This window comes from Hemitrygon akajei, unplaced genomic scaffold, assembly GCF_048418815.1.
Source record: "Hemitrygon akajei unplaced genomic scaffold, sHemAka1.3 Scf000135, whole genome shotgun sequence".
In the NCBI taxonomy this organism is placed as follows: Eukaryota; Metazoa; Chordata; class Chondrichthyes; order Myliobatiformes; family Dasyatidae; genus Hemitrygon; species Hemitrygon akajei.
The window spans coordinates 44,808-58,806 of record NW_027332021.1 but is presented as its reverse complement, the minus strand read 5'-3'; the positions used below and the strand labels follow the sequence as shown (position 1 = coordinate 58,806).

Below are 13,999 nucleotides of genomic sequence, written 5' to 3'. Positions count from 1 at the left end.
GTCAATTAAAGTGTTTTTATATGTGAGCCTCTCCCACAGGTGACGTCAGACCCCCCACGCGGCTGACGTCACACATGGGCTCCACACACCTGGAACTGCCCTCGCGTGAGCAGTGTCTTACGTCACCCACGAGCTGGAGAGCTCGAGTTTTATCGGTTTAATGGCTGGGCTACTAACCACGTGACCATCCCCTCCCCCACCGCTGTCAACGGACGATTCGGGAGCTGCGCTATTCCTATTGGTGCGAAGCGATGTCAATCACTGGTTAAACCAAGTCTCGGAGGCGGACAAGCGGAGTGGGCGTTACCACCGCTTCGTTCGTCTCCCGCTGAAGCGCCGACCGCCTCATCAGAGCTGAGAAAACCTCAAAGTAAATGTTCGCTTTCTGATTTATTTCCATTTCCCTCCGAGGGAAGCTGGGGCGTTTGTGAAGCGTCTCTTGCGGCCGAAGACTGATGTATCGCTGAGAGGTAGGAGGAGACCGTTCGGCCCGTCGTTTTGATGCCGGTACCCCGTGGTGAGGTTTGGGGAGGGGTATTTTACTGAAAGGATGAAGATGGTGAGAGACGGGGTCGGACAGGATGTTTGTCCCGGTGGGGACAGGAGGGACTCATCTGTGGAAATGTCTGAGACCACGGTGGTGTCGAGCAGAGGGATTCATCACATTGGGGGGCAAACACTTGCAGACTGTTGCCCTGCAAGCGGGGCCAATGGTCCGGCAAAGTGACAATTATTTGAGATTTGTTGAGATTGTACCTGGAATATGGTGTAAAATCCCGCTGCCCATACTAACACGGGTTATATAGACCAATCCCTCTGGACTGAGAGTGGACGGGAAATAGTCAGAGAAAAGAGGTGAGGGGTGGGGATGGGGCAAGAGCTGGGGAGTAAGTGGTGGATCCAGGTGAGGGAGGAGGTGGGAAGGTGGAAATAGTGACAGGGGTGGGAGGTGAGTGTTTGGCGCAACACGGGGCTGCAGAAGATGTAAATTAATTCCATACACCATTCAGCCCATCAACTCTGATCCACCATTCAATCATGGCTAATTTTTTTAATCAGGGGTGTCAAACTCATTTTAGGTCACGGGCCGGATTGAGCAAAATGCAGCTTCATGCGGGCCGGATCAGTCGGACGCGTGCGAATGCAGCTTTCGTTGCCTCCGTTTTTTCAGCCTGCTCTCATGTGTCTCAGTCTCTGCTATAACTACAAAGTGTTTCACTTTACAAATTCCGTTTCTTATGAAGAAGACTGCCGAATAAACACTAAAAACCCTGAAAACCTGGTACCTGAATAAATTCAGCATTAGCCATATCATACACCATAGGCGCTTCGATTACTGGGGCCAGCTTTAATAGTAATTAGATATTATCTCGCGGGCCAAAGATAATTCCACCGCGGGCCTTGAGTTTGACATATATGCCATAGAGGATTTACAAAGAGGTTAGAGAGTATTTGTTATCGAGAGTGCAATGAAGATTCACCAGACTGATCCCTGGAGTGGTGGGGTCTGTAAATCCCCACCACAGAGGGCGGTGAAGACTCGATGATCGTCCTCACATAAAACAGAGGCCGGCAGATGTGTGGAGATCGAGGAAATGAGGATCGGGCAGAAACATGTGGCTGAGATGGGAGAGCAGCCATCATCTTGTTGATGGTTAGAGGGGCTGAATGGCCACAGATAGAAAAGAGCAGACAGATCGAATAGATCTGCGGGGTAATCTCAATACACAGAGGCAGTGAGTACCTGGATTAAGCAGTTCAGTGTTTGCATCGTTGGTTATCTACCTCAGGTTCAGTATCCTCACCGTGTTTGGAAATTCCCATTCACTGTCGTCTGTCTGTGAGCAGCTGGAAGTTAAAGAAACACTCAAGATGCTGGAGACCTGAAATCACATCAGAAATTGTTTGAAGCCATTCCGACACAGGGTCCTGGAGCTGAAACACTAACTTTGTTCCTCACAACAGATATTCTTTGTCTGTTAAGTGTTACTTGAATTTGCAGTTTTTTAGAACACTTCGTTGGAATGATTTAAGTCTCCTAGGAAATGGACTTGTGTCGGACGTACAATGTAATTCACTCTCTTACAGCACAGAAACAGGTTTTTCGGCCCATCTAGCCTGTGCCATTTTCTGCCTGGATCCATCCACGTGCACCCAGACTCTAGATGTCAATACCTCCCTCATCTACGTACCCCACAAACTTCTCTTCAATGCTGCAATTGAACCTGCATCCACGTTCGCATCACCATCTGAGAGAAGTAAACATCACAACGAACAGGGCTGTTGCTAAAGATCGGTTCAGAACACTCCTGAGTACCGACTTCCAGAGAGAATACGCTCACTCTGCCACCAACCTCTGCCTCCTGTGGTCAAGTCATTTCGGTATCCACAAAGCCAAGTTCCCCTGGATCTATGCTTCCTACCACCCTGACCCGGCCTAATTTCGGGAACGTTGTTAAAATTCTCACTAAATTCCATTTGGCGCTTCTTCGTGAATTTTAATAAATACTCCCGAATACCTTAAGTGTAGTGAACAGTGAAAAGATAAGTGCAGAATACATAAAATTGAAAAAGACCGAAAAAAAATGAAGTTCCATTGTGTGTGTGTCTGTGTGTGTATTATCCTGTGAAAGTGTGCATTTTTGTGAGGGAGAAATGAACAGAAAAATAGGTGGAAGATAGAAAAATAGATGGACAGAAGCGCAGATAGAGAGAGAGAGAGAGAGATGTCCCCATCGCAGGTAAATTGTTTTGCTGTAACAGAATCAAAGAGATCGGCGTGGGCAGGAACGCCGGCATGGACATCGTCGACCTCACTACACACATCGATGCTGTGAAACTCCGTGGACAAAGTGGAGCGAACTGCCCGCTTGCATGAGCGGAATATGTTGATTGCAGAGGGTCAATGTGTGGTAGGGCAGGACAAGAGGCACTCTGTCGCTATTGCTCCATTGTCTTCATAAATGCTACCCGACCGGCTGAGTTCCTTCAGTACTTTGTGTGTGTTGCTTTGGGTTTACAGCATCTGCTGAAATCCACCTGTTTAACATACTGAGATGAACATTTTTTTCAGGTATGTCGCATCCGGAATCCAGCATCAGGCTGGATTCGAACTCAGGACCTCTCGCCTCGAAGTCCGGCGCTGATGCCAATGCGCCAGCAGCCGTAGTGGCAGCAGAAATGAACATATTTTTTGAAAATTTCAGATGGATGGAGACGCACGGAGAAGTGAATCCATAAAACCATCAGATATACGAGCAGAAGTAAGCTATTCGTCCCAACGGGTCTGCTCCGCCAATGAATCATGGGCTGATCTAATTATTCCAGACATCTGAACTCCCCTGCTTTCACCCCATACCCGTTGATGACCTGCCTAATCAAGAACCTATCTATCTCGGTCTTAAATACACAAAATAACTTGTCCTCCACGGATGCTCGTAGCAACAAATTACACAGATTTACCACCCTCTGACTACAGTGATTTCCCCACATCTGAGTTCTAAATGGACGTCCTTCAAGTCCGAAGTCGTGCCATCTTGTCCTAGAATCCCCTACCATGGGAAATTAACTTTGCCATATCTAATCTGTTCTGGCCTTTTAACATTCAATATGCGATCTCCCTCATTCTCCTGAACTCCATGGAATACAGCCCAAGAGATGTCAGACGATCCTCATACGGTAAACCTTTCATTCCTGGAATCATTCTCTGAATCTTGTCTAAACCCTCTCCAATATCAGTATATCATTTCTAAAATAAGGATACCAAAACTGCACACAATACTCTGCCAATTTCCCACTATTTTTTCCTCTATTATTTCCCTCGATCGTTCAATTGCCCTCTATTTTCCTAAGCTCCATGTACCTATCTAAGAGTCTCTTAAAAGAACCTATTGTATCCGCCTCTACCACCGTCGCTGGCAGTGCATTCCACACACATTGTTCAATAAACGTAGCCCTGACATCTCCTCCGTACCTACTCCCAAGCAGATTAAACTTTTGCCCCTTCGTGTTATCCGTTTCAATCTTTGGGAAAAGCCTCTGCATATCCACACAACCATTGCTTCTCCTCCTCTTATAAACCTGCATGAATTTTCCGCATGATTTTCTTCAGGATGAATAAGACAATAAACACACTATGGTTTCGAAATTCTCCAGGGCTCCGAACTGAGGTGGTTAAACTCCTTCTTCCCTGCTCTTTTCAACTTTTTGAGTCATTTTCACTCATTTCAAAGGACTGTGCCACAGACAGCTGAGTTGCTGCATTGCACCTCTAAAGTCTGACAGCAGACTAGCGAGTGAATCTTCGATGGAGCAGAATCAGAAACCAGAGAGTTGCCCGCCTGAGTCAGGGCTTTGGGGCTCCAGAAAGGGATGGGGTCTAGAGTTTACGAGGAGGAGGAAGAGGAATCAGACCAGTAGAATGCGGCTACAAATGAATGATCAGCAACATTTGGAAACTGTTTGATCGAAAAAAAAGTGGTTAATTTCTGCAAAATACTGGTAGAAATCAACAGATCAGGCAGCAAATGAGGAGAGGAACAAATAGACAACGTTTAGTCCGAGCCCGTTCAGCATGCCTAGACTGTGCACTCCTCTGCTTAGTTGCCACCTGAACTGCAGTTTTGTGTGTATGTGTCTACATTTCTAGCAACAGCATAACCTCTTGTGTTTAATATCTGCATTTGTAAGAAGGTTCTACTTTGGCATTAGAAACGCGGAACGTTTGCTGATATTAAGAGCATTGTTTCTTAGAAGCTGCTTCCTGCGTTAAAAGAGCTGCTGAGTTTTCTACACAAAAAAAAACTGAGGTCTGGATATGGAACCGATGCTTGCAGAGACTTTTAATGGCACCGTGATTACCCTGAAAGCTCTGCGGAACAATTCTCACTGTCGCTGATGCACCGATCGAATGCGCAGGCGTCAGGGTTGCGGATGTCCCGAATATCGCGCATGCGCGCAGTACACAAAAGGCCTTGGGAGGATCAATAAAAAGGTAAGTGTTTCGCTGGGTTAACATTTTCACTACCGACTGAGGGGCTATTTCTGTGAACTCAGTACATCGTGACCCACAATCACGGGACAGTCCTGCTCTCTTCCCTCTCTCACAGCCCCGTGTTCTGTAAACGAGCCCCTGGGGGGCTTCCGGCTGATGAGGGAATGGATCTCTCAGACAGAACTGAGCTCCAGCTATCTAAATGCGAGCACTGGGAACTCGGAGAAAGGGAACAAAATCGTTTCCATCAGCTGTTGAGAAAATCACCTTTGTTCTACCTCCAATCACAAACAAGAGAAAATCTGCAGATGCTGGAAATGCAAGAAGCGCACACAAAATGCTGGAGGAACTCAGCATTAGTACTAATTTCCATAGATGCTGCCTGGCCTGCTGAGTTCCTCCAGCATTTTGTGTGTGTTGCTTGTTCTACCTCCACTTGTTCTGGACTTTTCTGCCAGTAAGGACATGTTTTGATCCATTCTCTCTGGGTACATAATGATATCAAACACCTTGTTCCTGGGCATCAAGTAGCTTTCACATCACAGATGTGCCAGACTCTAGTGAGACAGACTACTGCCCTTCCCTTATCATATTCATTGGCATTACCATCAGGAGTTAACCACCGTCAGTCATTGGGGGGGAGTTCAGGGGAAATATTTATGTACCATATTGAAAGTGGTGTTACCTGTGTGTAGAAAATTTGCTGGAGAATTTGCAGGTAGGAATAAGCAGAGTGATATTGGGAAATCTGACTCTTTAAAGTGTAATTTAGCAAGCAAATCACATATGGACAATGTGCAAAAGCTCTGGTGAGAAAATCCTTCATTACCCGTTATAAGCCTGGTACATAGGTTGTGTGAGAGTGCAGATGAACTGGACTGAACCAAAAGGAGATCAAAGTTCCTATAAACAGTGATTTGCTAGCTGTTAAAATGAATTCCTCTCTATAGAAAATTCACTGTGCACATGTTGTCACTGGGTAAAATATGGACATTACATGATTTATGTGCACACTGGTCATTACAAATTAGAGGGGACATTGGTGGGAAGGTGGGGAGACCTCCAGTGTCCCTGATGCCCTCACCTACAAGATGTGCATCCAGCTGCAGCTTGTAACCCTGCACTTCAAGGAGTTGAAACTTCAAATGGATGAATTCCAGATCATCCAGGATTTGGAGGGGATGATAGATATGACATGAACAGAGGCGAGTTACACCCAAGGTGCAGCACACAGGAAAGTAAGTGAGAGTCAGGAAGGGAATAGAGGTGAAATAGCTATTGCAGAGTACTCTTGTGGAAATCAAACACAACAGCAGGTGGACCACTTTAGAAACGGTTGGTCTGTACTACCTGGCAGAGGAAAGTCAAAGGGCTGATAGGGGATTTGTTAGTTAGGGGAACGGTACAAGAGGGGACTAATATCCTTGTGGTAAGGCTTGCTAGGCTAGTGTGTGTGTGGGGGGGGGGGGTTGTGATGGGGTTAAAATAAGTTGTAGGGGGAATGGGAACCAAATGACAGAACAGATAGTGGAGAGGGTGATTTGAATTGAATTCGCTTTATTACATACATCTTTCATATAGATGAGGAGTAGAAATCTTTATGTTACGTCTGTCTAAATGCGCAATGTGTAAATTATGGTAATTTATAATAAATAGCTTGTACTTAGAACTGTCAATGTAACATCGAAATCAATTAATCAGTCTGATGGCCTGGTAGAAGATGATGTCCTGGAGCCTGCTGGTCCTTTTGCTGTGTTACCGTTTCCTGGATGGTAACAGCAGGAACAATTTGACGTTGTAGTTAGTTGACTCCCCAATATCCTTTAGTCCCCTTTTATACACCAGTCTCTGTAAATATCCTGAATAGTGGGAAGTTCACATCTACAGATGGGCTGTGCTATCCACACCACTCTCTGCAGGTTCCTGCGATTAAGGGAAGTACAGTTCCCATACCAGGCATTGATGTGGTCAGTCAGGATACTCTCAATTGTGTCCCTGCAGAATGTTCTGAGGATTTGGGACTGCATCCCAAAATTCTTCGACCATCTCAGGTGAAAGAATTGCTGTTGTGCTTTTTTTCACAACACAGCGGTATGTACAGACCATGTGATATCTTTGGTGATGTTTCTGCCAAGGAACTTAAAGCTGTTCACCCTCTCAACCCCAGATCCATTGCTATCTTGATATCAATATGGGTTAGCCTGTCTCCAATCCTCCTGTCATCCACAATCAGCTCCTTTGTTTTTCTGACAATAAGGGAGGGTTTGTTTTCTTGACACCAGTCAGATGTTGTTCAGACCTCAGACAGAGTCAGCAATCAAATGGTTGAGCATGGTGCGATGAATGTGCTGAGCTGTGTATATCACAATGCAAGAAGCATCGTAGGAAAGCCAGATGAGCTCAGGACAGGGAATTATGATATTGTAGCCATTACTGGGACTTGTTTACTCCCAAAAGTCTGAGGGATTTAGAGGAACAAACTTGTAGAGAGATGGCAGACCATGCCAAGAAACAAAGGTTGATTTAGTAAGTGATTTTAACTTTACATATATTGACTGGGACTCCCATACTGTAAAAGGACTAGATGGGGTAGAGTTTGTCAAATGTGTCCTTAATCAGTACGTAGAATTCCCGGTGTAGAAGTGTGCAATAAACCGTTAGGAAGTGATCCAGGGTGACAGAAATTAGTGATCATAATCCATGAAATTCAAAGTAAAGGTGGAAAAAGAGAGGTCTGGACCACGGGTTGAGATTCTAAATTGGAGAAAGGTCAATTTTGATGGTATCAGAAAGGATCTGACAAGTGTGGTTTGGGACAGGCTGTTTTCTGGCCAAGGAGTACTTGTAAGTGGGAGGCCTTCAGATGTGAAATTTTGAGGGTGTAGAGTTTGTATGTGACTGCCAAAATAAAAGTTGAAAGGTAACTGGTTCAGAGAACCTTTCAGGAGATACTGAGGTCCGGGATATTTTGGTCCTCTAAATGCCACAGACTTTTGGGTGCTACCAAGACTCATTAATGAATACCATATCATAATCCCATGCCCTGAGCTCATCTGGCTTTTTTTTTTAGTCATCTTCTATTGGTTTCTAAAAGCTTCCAAATAGTTTTTCTTCTATATTTTGCCCTCTCTTTGGCTTTTATGTTGGCTTTGGCTTCTCAGTTTAGCTATGGTTTTGTCCTCCTGCCTGTCCAATGCTTCCATTTCATTGGGATGTATGAATCACTCAGCTCCCGAATTGCTCCCAGAAACTCCGGTCATTGCTGCTCTGTTGTCACTCCTACCTTTCCCTTCCAAACAAGTTTGGCCAGCTTCTCTGACATAGAAACATGGAGAAGTTTAATATGGAAACAGGCTATTTGGCCCATCTAGTCAATGCTGAAAAAACATTTAAGCTGTCTAATGCAACTACCTGCACTGGGACCATCGCCCTCCATAACCCTACCATCTAGGCTTCCCTCCAAACTTCTTTTAAATGGTGAAACCGAGCTCATATTCACCTCTTGTGCTGACATCTCATTCCACAGTCTCACATCCATTTCAGTAAAGAGTTTTTCCACATGTTTCTGTTAAATTTTCACCTTTCCCACTTACCCATGATCCTCTGGTTGTCATCGCACCCAACCTCAGTGGAAAAAGCTGCTTGCATTTACTCTATCTATACCCTCGTAATTTTGTATACTTCCAACAAATCCTCAAAACAATGTATACTTTCCTTATAATTAGATTATATTCAGAGCCTTTTTTTAAATGTATAAGATGATGAAGGGCATTGATTATGTGGATATCCAGAGTTTTATTCCCAAGGCTGAAATGACTAATGCGAGGGACCATAGTTTTAAGGTGTTTTGAAATAGATTCCGAGGGGAATGTCAGAGGTAAGCTTTTTACACAGAGAGTGGTGGGTGTGTGGAATGCACTGCCGGCTATTTGTGTGAGAGTGTTTCAGTGACTGTGGGGCCAGGAATCCATGCAGCTCAGTGGGAACAGGGAATGGAGACAGTCAAACTGAGCCAGGTCACAGATTGTAAATGGCAGAAATGCCCCGTTCTTATAGAGACAGGAAGAGCATCAGAGAATTTGAGGGTCATTCCAGATACCAGCTCTGTGCCCAGATAGAAGATGATTTCTGTCTCCAGCTTGGGTTGAACTTCATTGTAACAGCGTAATGCCAGATGACACCTTGATAACCCAAGTGTTCTCACTGAAATGATGCCCTACACCCATTGATGGATTTGTAAATTTTTTTACAGGTTAAAAATGACAAGGAACTTGTCTACGGGAATCTCGAACACAACACACCAGTTTTGTTGTCTCTGTCCAGATATTTAAGAAGTGGAGCAAGGGATTCACTCGATCATCTTTCCTGCTCAGACTGTGGGGAGGGATTTGCTCAATCATCTGACTGACTGGCATGCCCATCATCTTACACAGGGGGGAACTCATTCATCAGCTCAGACAGTGGGAATGGAGTCACTTGGTCATCACAACTGAAGGTGCATCAGCAAGTTCACACTCGGACAAGTCCATTCACCTGTCCTGTGCGTGAGAAGGGATTCAGACAGTCTTCCCACCTGTGGACACACCAGTCAGTTCACACTGGGCAGAGGCTGGTCATCTGCTGAAGTTATAGGGAAGGATTCACTTGGTCATCTGACCTAATGGCTCACCAGCTAATTCACACCAGGGAGCGGCCATTCACCTGCTCAGACTGTGGGAAGGGATTCACTAAAGCATCTAAACTTAAGGTACATCAGCGAGTTCACACTGGAGAGAGGCCGTTTACCTGCTCAGACTGTGGGAAGGGATTCACTTGCTCATCTCAGCTGAAGGTACATCAAAGAGTTCACACTGGAGAGAGGCCGTTTACCTGCTCAGACTGTGGGAAAAAATTCAGTTGCTCATCTCAACTGAAGGTACATCAACGAGTCCACACTGGGGAGAGACCATTCATCTGCTCAGACTGTGGGAAGGGATTCACTCTGTCAACTAAACTGAAGGTACATCAGAGATTTCACACTGGAGAGAGGCCATTCACCTGCTCAAACTGTGGGATGGGATTCACTTGCTCATCTAATCTGAAGGTACACCAGTCTGTTCACACGAGAGAGAGACCGTTTACCTGCTCAGACTGTGGGAAGGGATTCACTCAGTCATCTAAACTGAAGATACATCAGAGAGTTCACACTGGAGAGAGGCCATTCACCTGCTCAGACTGTGGGAAGGGATTCGCTCGGTCATCTCAAGTGAAGGTACATCAGCGAGTTCACACTGGAGAGAGGCCATTCACTTGCTCAGACTGTGGGAAGGGATTCACTCAGTCATCCACCTTAATTGCTCACCAGCGAGTTCACAACAGGGAGTGGCTGTTCACCTGCTCGGACTGTGGGAAGGGATTCACTTCATCATCTCAACTGAAGGTACATCAGCGAGTTCACTCTGGGGAGAGGCCATTCACCTGCTCAGAGTGTGGGAAAGGATTCAGTCAGTCATCCAACCTACAAGCACACCAGTCAGTTCACACAGGGGAGAGGCCATTCACCTGCTCAGTGTGTGGGAAGGGATTCACTCGGTCATATAAACTGAAGGTACATCAGCGAGTTCACACTGGAGAGAGGCCGTTCACCTGCTCTGACTGTGGGAAGGGATTCATTCAGTCATCCACCCTAATAGAACACCAGCGAGTTCACACTGGGGAGAGACCATTCACCTGCACGGACTGTGGGAAGGGATTCACTTCGTCATCTCAACTGAAGGAACATCATCGAGTTCACACTGGGGAGAAGCCATTCACCTGCTCAGAGTGTGGGAAAGGATTCACTCAGTCATCCCACCTGCAAGCGCACCGGTCAGTTCACACTGGGGAGAGACCGTACACCTGCTTAGACTGTGGGAAGGGATTCGCTTCGTCATCTCAACTACAGAGACACCAGCGAGTTCACACTGGGTAGAGTCCTTTCTCCTGCTGTGAATGTGGAAAGGGATTCACTCAGTCATCTAACCTTATGTAACTCTCACTTCGCCTGGCAGCTTAATATAGGGGGTGTTCACGCCACCCCCCCCCCCCCCCAGCACGGCCAAACTTAAGAAATCTCGTTTGGGTGGATGCTGCGCGATCTGTCCCTTGTTACAGATCAGTACCCCGAAATAACAAACAATACACAATATGTCATTAAAGAACTGGGCTCTATAATTCTTACTTTCACTATAGGGTTAGTAAAGAAAAAATAAGGGCCCATTTTCTCCATTTGTGTCTTCTCATCTGTCCCGGCAAGCGACCGTGAAAATCTCTCTTCCAGACTCAATGAAAGAACATTACTCTCATTGGATAGCATCGCACTCCAAAACCCTTTTATCTCTGCTACAGAGAAACCATTACCTCAGCAGTGAAACATTACAGAGAGGCCATTACATTAGCAGTGAAACATTGCCGCATGTTACACTTGTGGCACACTGGTGGGTTCACACTGGGGAGAAAGTTTCAATGAGCTGCATGCTGGATATTTGTCCATCACCGTTGCTGAATGCAATTTCGCGAGTGACTGTCGGTGCTGAACTCTGCAATTATTGCTGCTGCTCACCACACCCAGTTCTGCACCCTGGTCACTGGGCATGGTAGGAGTTCCTTCTGCTGCATATTCACCTTTAATGGGACTGGATCTGTGACAAATAAATCAGTTCTATTTTAAACTCTCCGGTATTTAGTGAATTTATAACGCACCTAGTGTACAGTAGAGAGTTAACTCATGCTGGCTGGACCCTGCCAATGATACTGTTTGCAACAGTCCTTTTACATCTTCCCCTGTTGTTCATCTCTCACTCTCCATTCACTCCATTCTCATCTCCCTCACTCTCCACTCACTCTGTGGGTGAAGAGGTTTCCCTTGAATTTTCTGCAGACTGAAGAAGTCGAACTGACTGCAGTTCTGTCTGAGATGTTCTTCGCCCCTCAAATCTCTGGGCTGAGGAAGAATGGCATTGGTTGTTAACCCTATTCAGGGCTCATTTCCACATTATGGGTCATTTTCTCTGCTTCTAAAGGGTTGTTAGAAAACGCCACTGTCCTCTAAACACTGAAAGCAGAATGGGAAACCATTAGTTGGGTGTTCAACGGAGCAGGGTCAGAAACCAGAGGCGGGTCCTCACAGGGCATTGTTTGAGGTGCTGAACGATGGTCGGAGTAAGAACGTATGATGAGGAGAAGGGAATCAGCAACAGGGTGTGGCAACGAATGACAGATTAGCAACATTTGGAAGATGACAGAGAAGATAATTCAGTTATCTGACTGATGACACAAACAATGCCTGTTGTGAGGTGCTGCACTGGCCGAGGAACGTGTGTGTGCTGGGAATGGTTTTGTCTATTGAGGGAGTTGTTCCTGCTTGTTTATCCTGTAATATTATATCCAGATGGTTATTATAGATTGTCCTATCTGATATAATGTATTGATTATCATATAATTTGTAAGATTTTGACTCTAAACGTGGATCAGGCTTGAACTTACGGTGCCTCGATGAAGTGATGGAGGGCATTCATGCGTTTGTATTTTGAAGCAAGGTTTTGGTGAATCATATTTGCCACTGATTGTACCTTTGTAAGTAATCAGATTGAGTTAAACTGCTGTAGGGTCCTGAAATGTGTTGGATTGTGTCTGATTTCTCTTGGCATTTTCTACACAGACAGACAGACATACTTTATTGATCCCGAGGGAAATCGGGTTTCGTTACAGTCACACCAACCAAGAATAGTGTAGAAATTACTGCCTTATTGTTTGTATTTCATGTACTTTCGATTTTTCTTTCCTTTTGTTGACCACATTGATGTGTATTTCTGCAAGGGACCCCTTGTCAAGTGATTTTTGACAGGTCATGACCATTGCATCTGTTATCTCTTCAGCAGCCTCTCTCAGGTGTTACGAATCCCTCGGTTTCGTTTGCTGTGGACTGTCACTTTAAGAAAGTTCCTGAGTGAGGCGGGACTAACAGTGACGTCAGCCGGCAGCTTTCTCAGCTCAGAGAGAGAGCGAGATAGAGATTTAGAGAGAGCGATATATATAGATAGATATCACACACACACACACACACACACACACACACTCACACACACACACACACACACACACACACACACACACACACACACACACACACACACACACACACACACACACACACACACACAGAGTCGGAACGAGGGAGACAGAACAGCCACTCTCGTAGTCTAAGACTTTTATTTAAGAACTGCCAGGGCAAGGTTTGCTCCAGAATGTGTGTCTGTCACTTCGTATAATCCAAAGGAGTAGATTTAGGAATGTAATGTGGGACCACTTGAAGTCAACCCTTACCTGGATATGTTATGTGGTACTCACTTGAAGACGACATTCGTCTGATATATCGAACTGGATTTTGAATCGATTCAACGGACAAGATCTTGGACGACGGTTTGCGTTTACCTGTGGAATTCGACATAATTGCCTTCTCTCTACAATTACCCTGGACTACAAGTATCTCTCTCTGATCATTTATTCCTCCGATTACTGAAGTTTCCTACGTTACCATCTCCAGACTCTAAGCCTTGATCCCCCAGGCTCGATAGTTTAGGAGTTATATTTACCCATATTTATACGCATAACACTGTTAACTTTTGCTTAATTTGTTTAACTTACAATATTATAAGTAGTTACTAATAAAGATAATGGTTTTAACATCAAAACCGGACTCCGGTGTGAACTGTATTGCTGCTGGTTTGTTTCTAAAACGTTACATAGGACTCTGGGATATGCTCCATCTAGTTCAGGTGACTTATCCACTTTAAGAACCTGAGTTTGCCTCGCACGTTTTCCTTTGTAATAACAATGACATTCACTCCTGCTCCCTGACACTCACGGATCTCTGGCACACTGCTGTGTCTTCCACAGAGAAGACAGATGCAAAGTACCTATCGAGTTCATCCACCATCTCTTCCCCATTTCTACCTCATGAGCATCATTTTCCAGAGGTCCGAAATA

General features: G+C 45.2%; 1 protein-coding gene across 1 annotated transcript; it reads left to right on the top strand.

Moving 5' to 3' along the window:
• Positions 1-4,856: 4,856 nt before the first annotated feature.
• LOC140723777 (uncharacterized) lies at positions 4,857-13,777 on the top strand. Its single transcript, XM_073038310.1, has 2 exons — positions 4,857-4,993; positions 9,246-13,777. The coding sequence occupies exon 2, from the start codon at positions 9,654-9,656 to the stop codon at positions 10,941-10,943; it is 1,290 nt and encodes a 429-aa protein (XP_072894411.1). The 5' UTR covers positions 4,857-4,993; positions 9,246-9,653; the 3' UTR covers positions 10,944-13,777.
• The last annotated feature ends 222 nt before the right edge of the window (positions 13,778-13,999 follow it).

Excerpts from the sequence above, each read along its gene's own strand:
- LOC140723777 (XM_073038310.1), top strand. The coding sequence starts at position 9,654 with ATGGCTCACCAGCTAATTCACACCAGGGAGCGGCCATTCACCTGCTCA.